At 40.6% G+C, this 23,983-nt stretch overlaps 1 protein-coding gene across 1 annotated transcript in view; it reads left to right on the plus strand.

Annotated features, from left to right (window-relative positions):
- Positions 1–2: 2 nt before the first annotated feature.
- The window catches only part of RNF130 (ring finger protein 130), a gene marked incomplete at its 5' end in the record, with an annotated part of 76,347 nt that continues 52,366 nt past the window's right edge, over positions 3–23,983 (plus strand). The window contains one exon of the mRNA XM_046667758.1: positions 3–210. Within this exon, the coding sequence (XP_046523714.1) occupies positions 3–210 (208 nt within the window). The remainder of the gene's footprint in view (positions 211–23,983) is intronic.

Genomic DNA, 23,983 nt, shown 5'->3' on the forward strand with positions numbered 1-23,983 from the left:
CCGCGCTCGCGCTGCTCACCTGCAGCCTGTGGCCGGCGCGGGCCGACAACGCGAGCCAGGAGTACTACACGGCGCTCATCAACGTGACGGTGCAGGAGCCCGGCCGCGGCGGCCCGCTCACGTTCCGCATCGACCGCGGGCGCTACGGGCTCGACTCGCCCAAGGCCGAGGTCCGCGGCCAGGTGCTGGCGCCGCTGCCCATCCACGGAGGTGCGTGCGGGCGACGGGAGGGCGGCGGGGGCCGGCGGCCCCGGGGCGGGCGTCCGCCGTGTGCGGCCCGGCCGCTCGGCCTGGGAACGAGACTCCGGGCGCGCGATGGGCGGCTTTCTGCTTTTTAACGACTTCGGGAACGTTCCTTTCCGTTGAGGTAGCTTGTTGACGGGAGGGCCCTGGAGCGCGAGTTGGCGGAGACAAAGGCGGCGGCGAGGAGCGCCAGCCCCGCGCGGAGGACGCGGCGGGCGCCGGCGGGTGTGCCCGCAGCCCCGGGCGGCGCGGCGTCGCTCTCGGGGTCGGCCCTTCGCTCACGTAGAAGCGGGCCGTTTCCCTCCGGGGCGCGCGGAAGGGGGAGGAGGAAAACGGGCATCCTCCCTGGTGCTCTTGGCTCTTGTCTGTAATTGACGTCTGAAAATCTCACGTTCTGAGGAATCTGGTGCCAATTGGAACTAGTAGCCAAGTCTCCAGGTCGCGGGTGCCGGCCGGAGGGGAAACAGGTAAAATTTTCCAGAATTGACTTTGCCGCCGCTTGGCTTATCCTCGTGTCTTCCTATAAACGTGGGCTCTGTGCAGTTATTTCATATAAAACGTATGTCTGAATTACTGGTCACGTCTTGAAGGAAACTTTTCCACACTGTGGAGTGTGATTTTTTTGTTTTTTGACCCACTGCGAACTTTTTGGAAGACGTCTGCTCTGTTCTCCACCGCCACTCTCACCCTGAGAATGCTGAGAGGGAATTTTTTTTAAAGCTGCTATTCGTGTTAAGATGACCTAAACTATGCAGCGTAAATAAGGTAATGGTGTCTGTTTTTATTCTGTAAAATATTGAAAAATCGTGCCCCTAGAGAGATCTGTCTTTGCGTGCTAAAGTGCTGAGCTGTTTTCTTCTGTGAGGCGGTCTGGCTGAGGAAGGAGAACCGCTGTCGGGCTCTCACTGTAGTCTGTCCCCACTTTAGACCCGCTCTTGGAAAGTTCACTTTTACACCAGTGATCAGGTGCTTAGGGTGCGTCTCTCATCTCCACTTTGTTCAGATGGCAGGCAGGGTCTCAGCTTGCCCACAGAAACGTCTTTGGTCCTTGGTTCATTCAGTAAATATTTGTGTATCTGTTCTGTGCCAGTCACTGTGGCTGGGCCGTGTTATGTTGCCAAAGCATGGCACTAACAATGGTAGCCTATTTTCTGGTGCGGAGAACTGGGAGGGTCACGTGGAAGGGGAGGAAGAGGAAGAGAGAGAGGCAAGCTGTTCTGGAGCAAGAGCCGGCCCTGTGCAGTGTTTTGAAATCTGCGGTTTGTCTTTGGGGCTTGGTTCCCCCAGGCATCCCAAATCCATGACCCTCACTTTAGATTCTTGCCTCCAACATGTTCCATGTGCCAGAACTACTTGTTGCTTGCTTGTCACCCCAAACAAAAGCCCCATCTTTGAGAAAGCTTCTTTAGGTGTTCGGATAGACGGGTATTGGGAACTGATGTGCACTGGTGTGTACATGAAGGTTAGTCCTGTTGCCCTCTCACTGGGGGATAAAGGTTCTGAGTCGTGCTCTACATAAAGCGTGTGACACCAAGAAAGTACTGTCTGACACTAGGAAACTGATTTGGTCACTTAGCCTCAGTTTCATCTGCAAAATAGAATGATGAAATATTTATCTTGTAAGGTTGTTGAAAGGCTTAAACGGTTCCTGCATTCTTAAAAGAGGAGGCTTGTTAACCTAAATGAATCCTCAGTTGGTGGGGTTTTAGACTTAGCATCAAATGAACACATCAGGACAGTGTGTGAAGACCGAGTCTGGGTTCAGTTCCCCTGAGTGTCCATCTTCTCTTCCTGTCCTCCATTCTCTAAGATTCCTTTTGTATTTGGACAACACGAGATTGTTCCAGATTTTCTCGTGGTGGTGGTGGTGGTGGGATCCTGCAGGTGGTTAGTGTGGCTTTGTACCAAGGGGTCTGCACACATAGGTTCTTTCAGTCCAGCAGTCCTACTGTGTAAGAAGCACCATTCAAGGCATTGTGGAAGAGAGGGGGGCAAGAGCAGTGAACGGATAATGTCTCTCCTGTTCCTGAAGCTCACATTTTAGTGGGGCTCTTTATAAGTCAGTTTACCTGTAAATTGTTTCTAAACATATGGGTTTATGTGAAATCCAAGACATTTTTCTGCTTTTGCAGCAGGAAGCTAAGAATATATTTTAAAACAAGAATGGTGATAGAAATCCATTAAAATTATTCGTGTTTAAGAAAATGGCTTATGTCAGTTATATAAAAAAGAATGAAAGAAAATGGCTTAAAATTGGAATAATGTTAAGGTATTTGACATTATGATATTGATTGAGTTTGAACATTTTGTATTTTTAGAAGAAATATTGCATTCCCTCTGACCTTTATAGCTGTTAAAATTTTGAATTGAAGAGAATTCTTAACATGTTTGTTGAGGGCTTACTGTGTGTTGACACTGAACAAAGTAATGTTCAAATTACAAAAAAATGATATGAGGCAATTTCTGGCAAAAAAACGGCTATGGTCAATAGATGTGAGATTAATGAAAATTTATTTTGGGGATAAGTGGTAGAAATGAACATAAAGACAAAATAACTTTACAGTTTTCATAGAGCTTAACGTAATGACTCATTTTAAATCTATGATTTGGTTTATGAAAGTAGACACCTTTCTTGTTATTTTGCAGTGCTCCTATCAATTAGGCATGTATGGTTAATTACTGAGCAAGATTTATTTGTCCTATACCTTTAAAGGGAAAATTGGCAATTTTTTTCCTTTCATGCTTTGGTATTTTCGAAGTACATTTTGGAAAGTGTTAAACTTTATATTTCATCAACAAGCAATGTGCTTTGAAAATATATTCTTTATCACTAAATAGAATGCATTAGTAGATGGAGATTCATTTGGTGCTAACAAATTTCATATTTTAACTGATAATTTATTTTTAGAAATGGGCTTTTGGAAGGCAGCTGTGCTCACCACCATACCACCAACGCTGTACAGCTAGAAACAGACTTCTGAAGGAGCATGTCCTGCATTTGCAGATCACAGTTGCTTTTGTCTTACTAACTTACTCAAAGGGGTGAGCTTAGAACTAGAAAGAAAATGTAAACCAGCCAGTGTCTTCTGTGGAGCAGACCTTGTGCATGAAGTTTGTGTGTGCACGCTGATTTTCTGTCTGAGCCTGTAATGGGGGTTGGGCCAGGAGGAGGCCCTGTGTTGATGATGTCGTTATGTATGCAGATATGCTGCTGGGAAGAATTTGGTATCTGCCGCTTTTGCTTTACATAGAAATTTTCATGATTGGGTGTTACAGCCTTAGAGAATGATTTTACGAAATGATAAACTTTTTTGTATTTGCCATTTTGCTGACTATAGGGGTGCAATAAAATTTTTTTTTTAAATCTAAGGTTTTTGTGTTTAAAAAAGTGATTCTGTTTGATGAGTCCATTAAACCTGAACTTGGTTTTCAAAATTCTGATAAAGAGTGAAGGACATTAATGAAAGGGATCATGTAATATTAGAATTCATAATGGCAAAGGCTGGGGCTATAGGATATAGTTAGAGATTTCAGAATATTCAGAGAAAAAGTTGATATCATCCTGGGAGCACAGCCTCTGAAAGGAGAGAGAATTCAGATGGAGCTGGAGGCTCTAAAAACCAAATTTTGACATGAATTAACCAAGCAAGAAGATAAAGGAGATATATACAATAAATTTATATTGAATTTTACAACTTAGAAACTGTTTTTACGTACTGTATTTTTCCTTCACTTTTGAATGATCCATTAGTATATAAATATTTGAATATTTTTTAAAAAAACATTTGACCTCCCCACCAAATATCCATCCTGCTACCATCCCATTTCTGTTTCTCTTTGTGGCAAAGCTTCTCGTAAGTGTTGTCTATACTTGCTGCCTTCAGTTTTTCCTCCTGCTCTTCTTTACATTGCAAAGGTGTTTGCTGTGCCAGTGATTTTGTTAAAGACATGGCATATTTAACTGATGTTGGACTGCAGGATCCCTAGGATCTCAGTGTGTGGAATGGTGGGCTGAAACTAAAAAAAAGTTAATAACAATGAATATATAGTCCTGCACTGAAGAGAATTGAGGAGAAATAAGGCCTAGCTACATGTCACAGGACACAGCCTATGAGCTCTCACTGGCCAGCCCAGTCTAATTTTGTATGCGTTTGGCCATGTGGATCCTGGGCAGCACTCGTCCCACTTCACATAGGCTAAACACACCTTTAGTTTATATTCTGAATGAGCTTTAAGAGATGAACAACCTACAGAGCAGTGTTTTGAATATTACAAGAGGAAACTACTTCATTTCAAGAAAGGTTAGACTAGACAGCTTCCAAAATCTTCCAGCTTGAACAAGATGTGACGGACTATAAAGTAGTTAGACAGATGTCTTTAAACAAACCTGCCAGAACACACCCATTAAGAAGAGAGTAGTTCTTTTCAAACCAGTCACATGGGGATGTCTGGGGGTGTGCATATATACACACACGTATTGTACAGCGATGAAAACATAAATTTAAACACTTAGAATTTGTTTTGTTAGGTTATCTTTTTGATTGAATAATTTAAAAAAATATGTGCAGTGTATCAAATCTTTGTCCTTTGTAAACAGATTTGAATTTTGACAGCAATTGAAAGTTATTTTGAGGCACGTTTTTTTTTATGTGCCTGTGAACTCTCTCTCTAGCTCATGCTCAGAGAGGAAGCCTGTAGTGTTTGGGCCATGTCCACATCAGTGGGATGGATGGATGGTCCTCAGAACTGGTTCTTTTAAGTCTAGCAATCTTGACTTATTTACAAAATGAAACTAAGTTTTTTAGGACCATAAGATTTGTTTGTTTTATCATCCTTAGAGTATTTTCTGCAATAGACATTATTTCATAAAGAAAGTGAAGCTTTCTTTACTGTTGGAAGCGATTTTGAATAAAGTAAAGGGAACCCTTCAAATGTCAAATGAATTCAAGTACTTAGTAAGCTCCTACCTTGTGCTTGTGTTATGCAAGTCCTGTGGTGTATACAAAAGACATGGTATGTGATTCCTGCCTGGGAGAACTTGGTCATCTTGTTGAGATCAGCCTCGTCTGGTTGGCACAACTAGGACATGCCATTGTAGAACATGATTTGGGCTGTCTTCAGCTTACAGGTGGGTTTTGTTCTAAAGCAGGAGTCTGCAAACTACACCCAGGGGGCCACCCACCCTGTTCTTGTAAATAGAGTTTATTGGAACACACAGTGTCCATTCATTCACATGTCTGTGGCTGCTTTCGAGCTGTACTGGCAGACTTGTGACAGGAGCCTATGTGGCCTACAAGCCTTCTCTATTTACTCTTTGACCCTTTAAGAGAACATTTGACAATCCTTTTTCTAAAGGTTTGTTTATACTGTAGTTTTTCCCATTAAAAACTATGTTATGAATTTATAGATGAGAATTTGATTCCTGAGTTGTCCCAAACTGAGCTCCTGGACATGAGGAGCAATGTCTTCTTTGTTTCAGCCGAGCATCTAGGACTGTGCCTGACACTAGCAAGCCCCTGGAATGTGTGATTGCATTTCTTCTTGTGGGGGTTGATGTGGTAGTGAAACTGATGGCAGGCATTGTAGGATGGTGGGGGGGTGGGGGCGGGGGGAGGAGTTGATGGACAGTGTGTACTATAGGGCCTCTGTTATTGTATTAGATTGTAAATGGCACAAAGACCAGAAAAATTTAAAATTATTTGGACTTGTAGTCTAAAAAGGTTTCATTGGAAATGTGGAATTTGAAGTCAAACTTGATTAGTTCTGCTTCCAGTCATATTGGAGTAAAAGGCACCAGGTTTACCTTTCCACCTTAAGTGACTGGAAAACCTGACAGAGTTATGAAACAGCAGTTTTAGAAATAGGTCAACAAACAGCACAGGACAGAGATCCCCGAGAGAAAGGAAATAAACAACAGAGCCAGCCCTGTGACTGCCCCAGCTTACCGCCTGGATGTTTCTGAGCGGCAGCACAAGGAGCAGGAATCCAGGAAGAAGCTGGTGGTCTCCCTGAGTTGATGAGACAGAGTCTAGAGCTCAGGTAGGCTAGTGTGGCTCTAATGGGCTGGAGTGTGTGAGAAGGGAAAGTACCGGTGAGGAGGGAGCTGCATAGAGAGAGGATGAGCTCTGGAGAGCTGTGAGGGTCTCCTCAGGCCTTTGGTTGAGTACTGATCTGCACGTTGTCTGAGGAACTCTCAGAATTAGCAGGTGGAAGAATTCTGGGAGTTCACACAAGGCTGGGAATAGTTCATATTCTTGCTAACCGGAGTACAAAGACTTCCTAATGCACAGGGCATGAAGTGAAGCCACATTAACCCTAGAGGAAAGCCTGTTCTGGACCCACCTAACAAAGCTTAGAAGCAAACCTTGAAAGGAGCAGACTGATTCCAAGTAGCTTAACTGGTCTAGAACAAAACCAAGCAGTAGGGAGGCGGCCCCATGGCCAAGGGGTTAAGTTCGTGCACTCCACTTCAGCGCCCAGGATTCACTGGTTCGTATCCTGGGTGTGGATCTACACACAATGCATCAAGCCATGCTGTGGTGGCATCTCACAAAGAGAAACTGGAATGGCTACAACTAGGATATATAACTACGTACTGGGGCTTTGGAGAGGAGGAATAAAAAGAGGAAGACTAGCAACAGATGTTAGCTCAGGGCCAATCTTCCTAGGAGAAAAAATAACCACATTGGGGGAAAAAAAAGTACTACCTCATATGTTGAACTTAAAAAAAAAAATCCAGCAGTATTTAAAGGAATACAACAAAATCTGGCTCCCAAAAACATAAAATCCAAGGCTAACATCCAATCAAAAAGTACCAGGCATGCTAAGAAACAGGAAAATATGACCCATAACCAGCAAAATAACAATCACTAGAAACAGGCCCAAGAATGGAACAAATGATGGAATTGTAGAAAAGGATATTAAAACAGCTATTATAAATTTACTCAGTGTGTTCAAGGAGATAAAAGAAAACATGAACATGAGGAAAGAAATGGATATAAAAGACTCCCATTGAACTTGTAGCAGTGAACTCAAACCTGATGAAGCGTAGTATTTATATTGACAGAGGAAAGAAGAGGAGAGAGCATGCAGAGAGGGTGGTGTTTTCTGCTTTGGTGCTCTCCATTCATCTCAGGCAGTGATCAGTTCACACACATTGGGCACATACTGTGTACCAAGAGTGGTATCAAGTATTGTACATGGGTTGTCATTTGATCCTTGTGACAGCTCTAGCTGGTACGGTATCCTCATTTTGTGGATGGGTGGATGAGAATTCAAGGCACTCCAGTCTCTCACTTAGTGTGTTTTTTCTTTGTAGCACTTAACATGATTGGAAATTATGTATCTATTTTGTTTGTTTCTGAGGGCAGGGATCCTGTCTCTGTGTTGGCTCCTGTCTACTCAGTGCTTAGAGTGGCATAGGGTGAAAGTGTTGGATGAAGTAGAGCAGTGAGGTGACCCATCAGCTGTGTGGCGCTGGGGACTTAGTGGAGCTGGGGCTTGATGGAGGTCTGTCTGACTGCAGGCTTATAGTTTAAGCAATTCTTTGTACTGCGTCCCAAGTGGGTTTAGTAAATTATGATATATCCACTCAGTGCAGTGTTACACAGCCATTAAAAGGGATCGTCATGGGGGCCGGCCTGGTGATTAAGTGCACACGTTCCGTTTCGGTGGCCTGGGGTTCACCAGTTTGTATCCCAGGTGCGGACATGGCACCACTTGGCGAGCCATATTGTGGTAGGCATCCCACATATAAAGTAGAGGAAGATGGGCACACGTGTTAGCTCAGAGCCAGTCTTCCTCAGCAAAAAGAGGAGGATTGACAGCAGATGTTAGCTCAGGGCCAATCTTCCTCAAAAAAAAAAGGGGGATCATCGTGAAAGCTGTGTATTTCCCACAAAAGTAAATATATAGTGATTGAACTGTGACTGTATTAAATTTGTTTACACATGACAAGAACTCAAAGTAATATGCAAAAATAAAAATGGTGTTATAGTGATTGTATCATCAGTGACATTTCTCATTTTCTCTCTTTTTTGGGAAATTGTTCATTTGCAATACAAAGCCTTATTCATGGGGGAAAGTCAGACTCTGAAGGGAACAGGGTAAGTGTCTACAGGTTTATTTTTTTTAAAATTTATTTCCTAGCTTCAAGAAGAACAGAGTGAATTCCAAGCAATGGTTAGAATGAGTGGGAAACTGGAAGATTCTAGGAATATGTTGAAAAGGGCCTGTTCTTCCCTAGTAAGAAAACGGGGAACTCTGAGGCCAAGAATACTTGGTCCAAATGTGAAACAAGCTAAAATGTGTTTTGGTTTTGAGCAATTAGTCAATCCTATAGAGGGAAATGGAATCCCAGCACCAGACTCAGCTTTTTTGTAATTTTTATGATTATAATATTAATGTTTTTGTTGGTTTTGTTGGGTTTTCATTGTTTGAAATCAATCTATAGTTAAAGCATGGAAGACTTAATTATACTTGCAGAACAGAAAGTAAATGTTCTCAACCTCACAACTATCAGTAGGTGACGAAAGTGGAGAAATGCAAGAGAGAGAGGAGTCAGGGATGGACGAGCGAGCCAGTGTCTTCATCTCATTGCACAGGGGGAGGATTCACAGGATAGTCTGTAGTTGCAGAAACTGGAAAGGTTTAACCACAGAGGAAAATAGTAAAATAATGAAATCAGGAGAGAGGGAAGATGGAGAAGCCTAAGTGAGCAGAATCCTAATTTGTAACATCATCAAACCACAGATAATATATAAAGTTGACAAACTAAGAAATAATGGCTATAAGCCTTTTTGGAACTGTTGGAGGGTGACCACCAGAAGAACTAAAAACAGATAAAAATGACTGCCTCTGGGGTCGGGGGTGATGGGTTGAATGGGGCAGGTGCAGTTCATCGTATGCCATTGGACAAATTTGTCTTTTTTCATCCGTATGTACAATTAGAGTCCTACTCTTTCCCCTTTGCATACTGCAAATGAAGAAGCTCCCTATTTTCCCAACATCTGAGCTCTTCTCCAGCTCTAGTGACTTGCTATGGTGTGTAGGATTCTGCATAAACTGAGCACTATTTCAGGAGATCCACTTAGTAAGCACTGACATAGACTGTGAAATCAGGAACTGCTAGCATTGAATTAACTGATTTTATTTCATAAACAAATCTAAGTCCATGGACCCCAAAATAATTTATTATAGTAGCTACTACATTGCCTGGCTTATAGTGTTTCTCTTTTCTCTGGCAACTCCCTCTCCCCCCATCCATTGTCTAAGCCATCATTCAGCACTGATTGAACTGAGCATTGTATGATCCCATCCCTTGACCCCCAGTGCATGGAGCGCCCTTCTTGGCTTCTCACTTCTCTCCTTGTTTGATGTAAATTCCGTGCTTCTTCATGAAAATCACCACTTTTTCCTTCTATCCTGTATCATAGTCACTTGGCAAAATCTCAGTCCTGGATGAAACCATGTACCATTCATCTTCTCCATGCTTCCTATTGCCAAACAGCTGAATGTTGCTGGCGAAAATCTTAGAACCCAGCTGACTGAGGTTTGAGATCATAAAATTTAAGCAAAAACAAATGAGCGCTTAACCATGTCCAGTAATTCAAAAATATTTTCTTGTAAAGAAATGACAGCTCTCTGCGACAACAGTTTTTTCTCTGTCCACATGCCTCCTCTTGCCTCTTCCTGTATCTTTACTTTTAGCGTACTCCCCTCCTCTGAGTTCTAGATTCATACGTTCAACTGCCTACTTGGCATCTTTAACTTAAATGTCTCAAGGACATCTCCAGATTGATAAGCCTCAGATGGAGCTTTAGATATTTTTTTTGCCTTCCGTTCTGCTACTGCCGTTCTGCAGTCTTCCCCATCTCAGTAAATGACATTGCTGTCCACTCTTGTTATTTAAACAAATTTAGAAGTAATCCTTGATTCTTTTCCTCACATTCCTCATCTAATCTGTCCTCCACAGTTTACCCTCAGGATGCATCATGTCTATCTGTTGCTTGCCATTCTCACTCTTGCCATCTTAGTACAAGCAGCTGTTGTCTCTTACCCTTTCTTGGTCTCTCTGCTTCTTCTCTTAACTTCCATCAACCTTTTCTCCCTACAGTAGCCAGAATAATCTTGAAGCTTCACTCAGTTGTGTCACTCCTTGCTTAACCCCCTTCAGTGGCTTCTCATGGTCCATAGAATAGACCTTACTGTGGTGTGCAAGGCTCTCGCTGCTGGGTCTGGCCCCAGCCTCTCCCTCCCTCAGGACATTGATATTACCTGCTCACCATGTTGAAGCTGTTTTGATGTTCTTTAGTTTCTGGGGCCTCCAAGTTTTCTTTTCTTCTTTTTCTTTTTTTTTTTTGAGGAAGATCAGCCCTGAGCTAACATCTGCTGCCAATCTTCCTCTTTTTGCTGAGGAAGACTTACTGTCGATGTCTGCCTTCTGGCTGGCATGCCACCCATCTCCACCCCCTACTCCTCCACACAGTGTTTGCTGTATCAATGGAGCTTTATGGTTCTTTGGTTCTATATAGTGGCCAGTTAAAGGGGCAGATGGAGACATGAGATAGGAGTTGTAGAATCTCAGAACTTAGTGGTCATCAGTGATCATCAAGTCTAGCCACCCATCTGAGGTCTCAGCATTTCTATCCGATGATTGTGCAGCTCCAGCTTGAACAAATGAGTAACAGAAATCTACCACATTCATCTCTGGAAAACAATGTTAGGAAGTCTTTCATTTGGAAAAATAAATTGGTTTTAGTATTTATGGTCAATAGTTGATTTCCTTGTCTGACTCAAGTTCTCTAACCCTTAGTCTTCATATCCCTATTTCTTTGACCCTTCTTAAGGATATGATGTCATAAACCTCAGAATGCATTTGTCTATCAGTATTCCACTTAAAGGATGCAGTGGGTTGAATAGTGTCCCACAAAAATTCATGTCTACCTGGAACCTCAGAATATGGCTTTATTTGGAACTAGGATCTTTGCAGATGTAAGTAGTTAAGGATCAAGATAAGATTATACTAGTTTAGGGTAGACCCCAAATCCAATGACTGGTGTCCTTATAAGGAGAGGAGAGGATACAGAGAGACACACAGAGAAAAAGGCCATGGGAAGATAGAGGTAGACAGAGTTTGGGGTTATCCTGCCATAGCCAGGGAGTGCCATGGATTGCTGGCAACCATCAGAAGCTAGTAGAGAGGTGTGGAACCGTTTCTCCCTTGGAGTCTCCAGAAGGAGCTAACCCTACTGACACCTTGATTTTGACTTCTGGCCTCAAGAACTGTGAGATAGTAAGTTTTTCTTATTTTAAGCCAAACAGCAGTCTTAGGAAACAAACACAAAGAGAAACCCAGAATTCAACGAAGTATTACAATTTTGTTTCACCAATGCAGAAGAGAGTAGAACTGCTTTTTTCCATCGTTCTGGACGCCTGCCTAGAGTCATATGTTACTCTGGTAGGCCTAATCACTAACTCATATTGAGCTTACTGTTGATTTACTGAGTCTTTTTCATAGAGGCTGCCCTAAGCCATCAGTTTTATCTTTACTGGATTCAGCCTGTTCATTCAGCCTTTCAAGATATTTTTCGAATCCTGATTTGTCATCCACAGTCTTCACTCTTTCTAGAGCTTTGTGTCACCAGTGTGTATCATGAGCATACTTTCTGTATCTTCGTCTAAGTCAGTGGTTCTTAACCTTCTGGGGTTATGGATCCTCTTTAAGACTTGAATGAAAGCCATGGACCTTTCTGATGAAAAATACATATTTGTGTAGATATACACAGAATTTTCAATAAGGTTTAGGAGGTTCTGGTCCATGGACCCAAAGGTAAGAACCCCTGCTCTAAGTTAAAAGTATTGAAGAGTGTGAATGCACAGATCCTTCTTGTGCATTATTAAAAAATCTTCTAAGGTGGTTGACATTATTCTATTAATCAGCACTTTGCTGGGGGAGGCATTTCACGGAGTTTTCTAATTCACTTTACTCTCTTTGCATTTGGTGCATTTTCTTTATCTTATGATACCATAAAAGACATAAGTGCTTTGGTATAAAAAACATAAAGATGTTTTATTTACTTTCTTCCTGATTTGCTAGGTCAGGAGCTATGGCAAGGAACAAAAAGAAGCAAATCTAGCATGGCTTAGCGATGGTGTGTTAGTTTCCTATTGCCACTGTAACCAATTATCACAAACTAGGTAGCTTAAAACGACACAAATTTATTATCTAACAGTTCTGGAAGTGAGAAGTCTGAATGGATCCCAGTGGGTTAAAATCAAGGCATTGGCAAGACTGCATTCCCTCTGGAGACTCTAAGGGAGAATCCATTTCCTTGCTTTTTCTAGCTTCTAGACGCTGCTTGCATTCCTTGGCTTGTGGCCCCTTCCTCTAGCTTCAAAACCAGCATTGAGGCATCTTCAAAGCTCTCTGTCTGAGTTTGACCTTCTGCCTCCCTCTTCTACATTTAAAAGACCCTGTGATTACATTGGCCTATGCACATAGTCCAGGGGAATCTCTTTATTTTAAAGTCAACTGATTTGCAGACTTCATTCCCTCTTGCCGTGTAACCTAACATATTCACAGGTCCCAGGGATTAGGATGGGGATATCTTGGGATGGGGGCATTTTTCTGCCTCCCACACATAATGAACCTATGCTAGCATCCCATGATTACAGCTTTCTCTTCTCAGTGTCTACAAATTGTTCCTTTAATAATCATTTCTGAAATTTCACTAAAGATTAGTGGTACCCTAACAGGTCCATAATTTGCATAATCCATCTTCGTCGTTTTCTAAATATTGCAGTGCTGTTTACACAGGTTAGTTTTCTAATAGCTCTCTTATGTGATTCCTCAAAGATCATTGTCAGTGATGCAGTTTCTTATTTGCATGTTGCCACTGGACTGTAGTCCATCTGGATCAGAAATCCTAAATTCACGTGGGACAGCAGCTTCAAGTGCTCATTCAGCAAATAGTACTAAGCACTTACTGTGTGGCAGGCAGGGCAGGCGGTTCCGCTGTGCTCTCTGAGGGGGAGGCAAGGTGAGTCAGCATCTGTGTATTTAGTGGTTATTAAACAGATAACACAAGTAATTATTTAATAACAATTCTTAGGGGAAGTATGAGGATGCTAAGAGAGCATACATGAGAGAGCTAATGCAGTCTAGGATGGTCAGAGAAGGCCTCTCTGAAGAAGTGATGTTTAAGCTGAGACGAAAACATGAGCAGACACTAAATTAAGAGGAGTGCAGAAAGGAAGGCCATTCCCGGCCAAGGGGACATATATAAAGACCAAAAGGTACAAAAAGCCTTGGTGTGCTTGAGGAACTGAAAGGATTTGGGGAGTAAGGGAGAGAGTCGTATCCAGTGGAGGTGAAAAGGTGGTACTTTCTAGGCTGTTAGGATTTTGGACTTTATCCCAAGAGGAATAGAAAGCTATCGAAGGGTTTGTTTAATTTTTAATTATGGTAAAATATATATACCATAAAATTTACCATCTTAACTATTTTTAAGTGTACAGTTCAGTAGTGTTAGGTACATTCACGTTGTTGTGTAGCCAATCTCCAGAACTTTTTTCATCTTGCAAAACCGAACCTCCATACCTATTAAACAATAACTCCTCATTCTCCCCTCCCCCAGCCCCTGGCAACCACATTTCTACTTTCGGTCTCTGATTTGACAACTCCAGGTGCCTCATTATAAGTGGAATGGTGCAGTATTTGTCTTTCTGTGACTGGCTGATTTCGTTCAGCATAGCGTCCTCAAGTTTCATCCATGTTACAGCATGAAATGTAGTAACATTTCAGTGCTGTTGAAGGGTTTTAACCTGGGGAGTGAGATTACCAGATTTTTAAAATTTAACATTTCTACTAGCTGTGACATACACAGAGAGACACACAATTGTAAGTCCATAGCTTGATGAATTACCACAGTGAGCACACTGCCGTAACCCTGACCCTGGTCAAGAGATAGAGCAGAAGTCCCCTGCTAATCACCGCACTCCCACCCCCAAGGTAAATACTGTCCTGGCTTTGAAAACCACAGATGATGCCTCTTTGTTAACTTTGTATGCATGGCGTCATGGTGTGCGTCATGTTCTTGTGACTAGTTTCTCCTGCTCACTTCATGTGCGTGAGATGAAGTCATGTCATTGCACGTAGCAGTGGTTCTGTGGGTGGTGCAGTGCGTGAAGATATCACAGTCTGTCCATTCTGCCTTTGACAGATGTGTGGGTTGCCTGCTTTTTGGCCGTTACAGATAATGCCGTCTTAACATTGTGTACATGTCTTTTGTACACACATGTAACATTTTATGGCTGTATGCTTAGGAGTGAAATTGTTCTGTCTCTCTCAGTTTTCTTTTGAGCCCAGTATGTCCAAGACAGTTGATCATCTTTTCTCCAAAAATCTGTTCTTCCTCCAGTGTTTCCTGTTTCGTTCAACAGCACCACCTTCTAGGCAACGCATTATGCTGGAAACTGAGACTTCTTCTTTAGACCCCTGCCCCCTTATCTCATTAATCACGGTCTTCTTTATTCAAACTCCTAAATGTCTCTAAAATGTGTCCATGTCTCCCACATCTATTGTAGCCTTCTCTAATCTCTTACCTAGACTGTGGCCTCCTAACTGGCTGCCCTCTGTCCCCTGTTGCCCCCTCTAACCCATTCCCCATAGTACTGGGACACACTTTTTTGTTTGTTCATGTACATGTATCCCTAATTTATGCATTATACTTATAAATGTTGTACTATATTATTGGGGTTTTTTTGGCATGGTATCTTAAGGCCCAACACTTAGGTTAATAGTTAATAACAGCTGTAATAAATCTGTATTTCTAATAGTCTTCGTGTTAATTTCTAATTTTTTGGCTTTTTCCCCCAAATATGATTAGTTAGATTTTTTAATAGATCTTTTATGGTATCTAAAAAGAGCTTGTACAAGAGTAGAAATGTCAGCCTTGTCAATTTCTGTTTGGTTTACTTTGCAGGGATTTTTTAAGCCATTTGTCCACTTAATGAGGGACAGTTTAAATTAGATGGTCTCATCTATAAATCCATGCAACTGAATATGTGCTATTTTGCAATAAACTGAAAACAAACATTTGCATGAGGGAGTCACTGCCGTCCCCTTTACATTGTGAAATCCCACTCTTCATTCAGGACACCTCATATACCATATGAGAGACACAACCAGCTGTCATGAATTGAGGAAAGCAGCCAGCGTTAATTCATAATTAAACATCAGAAAAGCTTAACTTCCTATTACCTCTCACAGTGATTTTTTAATATTTCAAATAAATTTAGAAAAGTGACTAGATACAAGATCAAGACACACAAAAAAAGATTAATTGTACTTCTGTGTGCCAGGAATAATTAGAAAATAAGTTTTTAAAAATACAATTTAAAATAGCATTGGCACTGAAAACTCCAAAACAAGAAGTTACAGATCTAAATAAATGGAAAGCCATCCCATGTTTATGGATCCAGAGACTTAATATTGTTAAGATGACGGTATCCCCAAATTGACCTACAGGTTCAGCATAACCCTAAGGAAATACCAGTGGGCTTTTTGCAGAGATGGACAAGCTAATCCTAAAATTCATGTTGACCCAGAGTGGTCAAACAATCTTGAAAAAAGAAAAAGAACAATATTAGAGGGCTCACGTTTCCTGATTTCAGAACTTACCTACAAGACAGTGTGGTACTGGCATAGACATATAGATCAGTGGAATAGAATTGAGATCCAGAAATAAAACCTTACGTTTATGCTCAATTGATTTTTGACAAAGGGGCCAAGACAATTCAGTGGGAAAAAGAATAGTCTTTTCAACAAAGGGTGCTAGGATAACTGGATACCCAAGAAAACAGAGAGAGAGAGGTAGTAGGCCAAAGAAGTGTGTATTGTCTCAAAAGTCAAGTAGTTAGCTGCCTCTGATACTGCTGAGGAGGATGATATGCTGTGGACTGCAAAGTCTGCTTTGCATTTGGTGATATAAAGCAAAGTGACTAGAAATTTGGTAGAAAGCAACTGTATCATTTTTAAGTTTGCACATCCCTGGGCAAAGAAAGCTGGATAATTACAAATTATCTTAATGAGATGGGAGATTACTTGAAGAAACCAACATGAGTGCACAAGTTATAAACAGCAGTTTTACTGAGATGAAATGAGAGTGTGGAGCAGAGAAACCTATCCTAAGAATGTATTTGCTTTCTTACAATCTCTGCACCCGTTTTCAGAGTCCTTTAGCCTTGCTCTGATCATCGCAGTTATCAGGTTATTCTCCTTGATAGAGAAAACAAAAGCAAAAAAGGTGAAATGTTTTCATTCCTTGTTTTATTGGCCCTCAGCAGTTGACTTATTTCTTTCCTATTCTTCTTACTCTCAAACACTTGAAACAAAATCTTTTGGAAAGGAGCTGAGAGAAGCCCCTTTACTTGCGCCTGTCATTCTTAGCAACCTTCAGCTCATTCTGGGCGTTTTGATTTTTGGAAAAACATTTTATAAGTCTGTACTGTTATCCTGTACTTGCCTTTACAGCTTTTGTGTGTGTCTTCCTTAAAGTTTAATTTATCTTATGCATTCTCACTGGCTTCTTCATTTTCTTTCTCATCAAGATGATTTGTAATTACCCAGCTTTCTTTGCCCAGGGTTTTGCAAACTGTAAAATGATAGGTTGCTTTCTTCCAAGTTACTTATCACTTCACATTCTGGGTCTGTGTTGATTCTGGGTAGCAGTTTCCCCTGGTTATCCTAGCCATCATCCTGTGGGAGACTAAATGAACCGTGAAGTGGATCAGGAACTTGTTAGACACCTTACTTTTAGCTGAATGAGGTTTCTGCAGTTCTGTAGATAGCTGGAACCCCTCTCAGTGCTCTGTCTTGTCTGCCAGTTTTGTGGTCAGCTAAGAACTTTCATATTTACTCCATTTGGCCAGTTGACCTTGGTGAATTGCCCCCATCAAAGTCTCATGTCCGTATCTTGGACATGTTTTTGAGTTCTGTTCTCTTGAATTTCCTTGAAGGACATACATTATCTTGATAGAAAATATCTGTTCCCCTTTTTTCCTTCTGAATAGTAGTTTCTCAGGTAAAGTATACTTTTCTATCATTATAGGCCAGTCTTGAGACATGCCTCAACAAGTCTCATTGATTGTTTTTTCTTTTTTTTGAGGAAGACTGGCCCTGAGCTAACATGCGTGCCCATCTTTCTCTACTTTATATGTGGGACGCCTACCATAGCATGGCTTGCCAAGCGGTGCCATATCCGCACCCGGGATCTGGACCAGCAAGCCCCGGCCGCCAAAGCAGAACATGCACACTTAACTGCTGTGCCACCAGGTTGGCCCCTGATTATTTTTTATATTTAAGGTAAACTTTAAAGCTTTTTATTACTTATATTTGTTAGTTTATGGACATCTCAAATTATGAAAACTTTAAGCCTCCTCATTTGTTTCCTCATGTCAGTAGTGGCTAACAGTGTAAATTTTTTTCTAATTTTCTTCCATAGGGACTGATTTCATGATTTTTTTTTTTTTTCCGTGTTCTCCTACTTTCTTCCTCAGCAGTTTAGCTTAAAGTCCTTTGGTCACTGGTCAGCCAACCTCTGGACAAATACTCCCCCCAAACAGTGAGCTGTACTGTTCCTAGCTCATCATTTTTTTTTTCCCTGTGAGAATGACTCATTTCTTTTAACTCACACATCATTCATTCAAGGGATAACAACAGTATCACACACTTAGCTAGCACCTGTGGAAATGTAAGGAATGGTGGGGAAGTGTGTGAATAGAAATTTGCATAAACAAGGACCCTAAGATGAAGAAATGTTTTTGCTATTGAGTTGTGTGAATTCTTTATGCATTGTGCATATTAACCCCTTATCAGATATATGAATTGCAAATATCTTCTCCCATTCCGTAGGTTGCTGTTTCATTTTGTTGATGGTTTCCTTTGCTGTGCAGAAGCTCTTTAGTTTGATACAGTCCCACTTGTTTATTTTTGCTCTCATTGCTTTTGCTTTTGGTGTCAAATCCAAAATATCATCCCCGAGACCGATGTAAATGAGCTTACTGCCTATGTTTTCTTCTAGGAGTTTTATGGTTTTAGGTCTTATGTTAAGTCTTTAATCCATTTTGAGTTGATTTTTGTGTATGGTCCAAGATAGTGGTCCAGTTTCATTCTTTTGCTTGTAGTCATTCAGTTTTCCCAGCACCATTTACTGAAGAGACTGTCCTTTTTCCATGTATCTTCTTTGCTCCTTTGTCATAAATTAATTGAGCATATATGTGTGGGTTTATTTCTGGGTTCTCTCTTCTGTTCCATTGATCTGTGTGTCTGTTTTTATGCCAATACCATGCTGTTTGATTACTTTAGCTTTGTAATATGGTTTGAAATCAGGAAGCATGGTGCCTCCAACTTTGTTCTTCTTTCTCAAGATTGCTTTGGCTATTCAGAGTCTTTTGTGGTTCCATGCAAATTTTAGGGTGGTTCTATTTCTGTGAAAAATACCATTGGAATTTTTATAGGAATCATAATGAATTTGTAGATTGCTTTGGGTAGTATGGACATTGTAACAATATTAATTCTTCCAATCCATGAGCACAGAATATCTTCCCTTTTATTTGTGTCGTCTTCAGTTTCTTTCATGGACATCTTAGAGTTTTCAATATACAGATCTTTCACATCCTTGTTTAAATTTATTCCTAGGTATTGTATTCTTTTTTGTTGTAAATGAGATTGTTTTCTTAATTTCTCTGATAGTTTGTTATTAGTTTATAGAAATGCAGCAGATTTTTGTATATTGATTTTATGTCCTGCAGTTTTACTGAATTTATTAGTTCTAAAATCTTTTTGGTGGAGTCTGTAGGATTTCTACAAATAGACATATTTTTACGTGTTCCTTTTAGATTTGGATGACTTTTAGTTCTTTTTCTTACCTAATTGCTCTGGCTGGGCCTTCCACTACTGTGATTAATAGAAGTAGTGAGAGTGAGCAGCCTTGTCTTGTTCCTGATCTTAGAGGAGAAGCTGTCAACTTTTCACTGTTGAGTATGGTGTCAGCTGTGAATTTGTCATATATGGGCTTTATTATGTTGAGGTATTTTCTCTCTATACCTGCTTTGTTGGGTTTTTATCATAAATGGATGTTGAATGTTGTCAGATGCTTTTTCTGCATCTATCGAGATGATCATATGATTTTTATCCTTCATTTTGTTAATGTGATGTATCACATTGATTTATGGTGGTTGAACCATCCTTGCATCCCTGAGATAAATCCCACTTGATCATGATTATAATCCTTTTAATGTATTGTTAAATCCATCATTCTGATATTTGAAATTATGTTCCAGATAGCCCAGTCTTTGTCAACACTGTCATTGTTTCAGAGTCATTAGTACTAGAAGTACTAGTACCAGAAGAAAGAAGTTATAAATAAGACAAAATAGAAGTGCTCCCACATTCTTTACTTTTCTGCCCAAGAATTAGTAATGCCTTCTGATGTTGCATACTTTCAGTTATAAGATGAATATGTTCTGGGTATCTTATGTACAGCGTGGTGACTATAGTTAATAATACTGTATTTTCTACTTAAAATTTGCTAAGAGAGTAGATCTTAAGTGTTCTCACTGCAAAAATAAGAAAAGTAACTGTATGAGGTGATGCATATGTTAATTCACTTGATTGTGGTAATCTTTCACGCTGTATAGGTATATCAGCTCATCATGTTGTACATCTTAAATGTATATAGTTTTTATTTGTCAATTATACATCAGTAAAGCCGGGGGAAAAACAGTGCCTTCAGCTACTCCTCGGGGCCCTTTGTGTTCATACATCCTTCTGTGCATCAGCAGTGTTGAGTTGCAGTCAGCGGCTGTGCTCTGTCTTGGTGGGCTCTTGGTGGCAGCAAGAAAACTGAACACTGTTGACTCAGCTGAGTCTCTTTACAGCCACTTCCTTATTTTTCAACAGGGATTTCAGTCTTGAGTGTTTAGATAGATGGTGATGCTGTCCGTCAGGACTTCCAGATGGGAAGATCACATTTGAGGGGGGAAGATAATGAGTTTGAAATACTCAGTATTCATGGAGAAATACATAGCAAGACTAAAAATTAAAGACTAAAGCTTAAGAGAGAGATTTAGATTGAGACATTATCTACATATAGGTACATAGTTGAAGCCATGGGAATTGGTGAGGTTGTACACTGAGAAAAGAGGGTCTAGGGCAGAACCTTGGTGAACACCTCCAGCTAAGAGGCTAACGATGGGAAAATAAGAAAGAATAGTCAGAGGTGGGAAGAAGACGTGGTGGATACTAGCCAGTAGAAAAGAGGCCCTCAGAAAGAGTTGTACTCAATACTGTAATACTTTTGTGAAATGGAGAGTAATGAGGATTAAATAATTAACACTTACTTATGTTGTACTATGATACGTGTTTGTATGAGGACCTAGCTGTGATTTTTAGTTCTTTTGATTTGTAGCATCTCTCTTGCATGAAGTATTTGTTGCATTGGTTGTAATAGAAATTATCTTTGAAGATGACTTTTCAGGTAAAGTGATTTGTATTAGCCATCATTTAAAATGCTTTTTATTATGTTATGGAGAACATCCAAGAGATATATTTTAGTTCTAAGGATGTGAAAAATAATGAAAATCCATTTGACATATCCAATAACTAAGTGTAGAAGACAAACGATAATGGATAGCTATTGACAATTAAACTTGCTGACAGTTCAGCTATGTATGACCTTTCTTGCAATGTTGATTGATATATCTAGCATTTTAGGTATACAGAAGATATTTTTATTGTTGCCTTCTTCTTAAAAATTCTGTGCATAAGAGTAATAATTTATTATAAAATTTGTTGCTTTAGAATATACTCAAAGAAGTAAAAATTACCAATTAGAAAAATAGGAAACGTTTTATTTTTTTTAAATACTAGATTCAAAAGTAAAAAGTAGGTAAAGTAACATTTCAGAGCCTACACAATTAAAAATGTTTTGTCCGGCCTCTTCTCAACATAAGAAGCAGAAGACAATGGAATAATATCTTCAAAGTGCTGAGAGGAAAATAATAATAATAATAATAAATAATAATAATAATAACCAATCAGTTGAAGGCCTGAATAAAATAAAAAGCCTGATTCTTCTCCAAATAAGAGAGAATTCCTCTTGCCTGCCTTTGAACTGGGACACTGGCTTTTTCCTTTGCTCAGACTCAAACTGAAACATTGGCTCTTGGTAGGTCTCAAGCCTGCCAGCCTCTGGACTAAAACTGCACCATGAACTCTCCAACGTGCTGACTCACCCTACAGATCTTGGGACTTGTCAGCCTCCATAATCACGTGAGCCAGTTCCTTATAATACATCTCCTTATACATGCACACATTTTACTGGTCTGTTTCTCTGGAGAACCCTTTCTAATATAAGGACTGATGAGCGTCTGTAGGTAAAGTTTAACAAGCACTGTGACTGTATGAAACATTAAATATTAAGGAGGGGATAATTAAAGTAGAAGTGAATACAGAGCAATTAAACATAAGGTGGAAAGGGGTGATTGAAGCTGCACTCTGGTGGGTTGGATGGTGGCGCCCAAGTGATGTCCATGTCCTGATCCCCAGAGCCTGTGAGTGTGGAAATCTTATTTGGAAGAAAGGTCTCTGTAGATGTAATTAAATTGACAATCTTGAGATGAGGTCATCCTACATTACCCACATAGGCCCTAAATCCAAGAAGTCTTTATAAGAGACAGAAGTCAAGAAGACAGACGTAGAGAAGGCCACGTGAAGACAGAGGCAGAGATTGGAGTTATGCAGCCCCAAAACTGGTCACCTGGAGCTACCAGAAGGAAGAGGCAAGGCAGGATTCTCCACTAGGGCCTTCATAGAACACATGGCCCTACAGACACCTGAATTTCAGACTTTTGGCCTTCAGAACTGTGAGCAAATAAATTTCTGTCATTTAACCCTCCAAGTTTGTAGTACTTTGTTATGGTAGCTCTGTGAAACTAAGACATATTTTAAGAGCCTTGTGTTATTCAGGAAGAGAATAGAGATATTGGTTAAATGTAAACTTCTCATCAGGTGTGTATGTTAACGTTTTAAGGATAACCACAAAAAAGTAGAACTTAAATATATAAATGCAGGAAAAGGGGGGAATAAAGAAAATTTGATCAGTGCATTCAGAAGCAGAGAAGGAGGGGCAAAAGTTATAAAGAAGCTTAGGAATAACAGGGCAGATAAGAACAAAGTAAAGTAAAGAAACAGATCTAAACATGTCATGTAAATAGTACGGATGGACGAAACCTGGCAATTGAGACACCTTTTGCAGTCTAGTGAAGAAAAACCTGTAGACTGCTTCTCAGAATAACAAATGCCAAATAGGATTAAAGGAGACCAAGTGCACTGAAACATGATTTCAGAGTGTTTCAGATAGTTTTGACATAGTAATATATGTGCTTTATTGACACGTTGTGTTGCAAGCTCTGGCAGTGAGTGTGATTAATTAGCAGTATTTTGTGATATCTGTAATAACTAATGTTGATTGCTATTGGTTATAGAGTTATAGATGTTTTATTGTCTACATTCATAGATGAAGAAAATGCTAGATTTCAGTTAGAGCTTATTGAAAATAAAAATGATTTCCCCTCATCCAAGTTTCGCTGACCCCCTGATTCTGCATATGGATCCTTATCAAGAACCTGTGCTCTGGATGTCAGTCTTCAAGCAAAACTCTTTTCTCCCAAACAGCTACCCCTTCCCTCCAGTGACGGAAGGAAGGAGGCAAAGGTTTGGCATCTTGGCTGCCTCCTTGTGTCAAAGAACTTTTCCAAGGACGCTTGCTCCTTAGGTTTGACCGCCTTGGTGGGCTTGAGTTGCCAGATGTAGATCCTGGTGGGTTAAGAGATAACACCCCAGCCTTGACCACTGCTGCTTGACTCGCACAAGCACAAGTGCTCCAAGTAACAAACTCCTGCTTAGATTGCCTACAAATACTGAGGACATTTACCCTGTCTTAGAGCTAGAAGCTTAAAGGTAGGGCTGTGGTCAGGGCTCAAGGATTCAGCACTCAGCAGTGCTACCAGGGTTCCTTTTCCTTTCGATCTCTTTCCTTTGCCCTCATAGTTAGCTTTAACTTCATCCTAAGATTGATCCCCCTTTCTCAATGGCTGCCAGCAACAGCGGGAGTCATATGTTTCCTTGTTCACATCCCAGAGGAAACAGAGAGGAGGCCTCTCCTTCAAATGTAATTTGAGTTCTCACTTCTATGTGACTCATGTTTGATCGTCATCTGTCTCCCTCCCCGCTGGAGGTGGGGCGCAAGTAAATGTCACTTAACGGATATGGCTGTGTAGAGGTGATCTGTAGATGCTTGAATTAACTAAGGTTTCTGTTTTTGTTTTTTGGCAACAAATGGAGTTCACTTCAGACCCCAAGGTGATCCCATGGCTTTGCCTGGAAGTGAGGCAAAGCAGCCTGGAAACAAACTGGTTAGACAGAGTGTCCACATACCTGCCTACAGAGATACCCTTCCATGTCTTCATCCGTGTGCACCAGTGTAGACATTCAAGAAGGCCTCTTAGTTCTTCAAGATCAAGAACAGTTTCTGCTTGGAATGGGAGGGAATGGATCCCTTCTGTGTGTGCAATTTTCCATATTCCTCTCCTGATTCTTAGCATACTATTGACCCGATTTAGTTGTGTGTATGGGGAACTGTGGATTTATGTAAGTAAAAAAATAAAAGATAGTTTC

This window comes from Equus quagga, chromosome 7 (genome assembly GCF_021613505.1).
Source record: "Equus quagga isolate Etosha38 chromosome 7, UCLA_HA_Equagga_1.0, whole genome shotgun sequence".
In the NCBI taxonomy this organism is placed as follows: domain Eukaryota; kingdom Metazoa; phylum Chordata; class Mammalia; order Perissodactyla; family Equidae; genus Equus; species Equus quagga.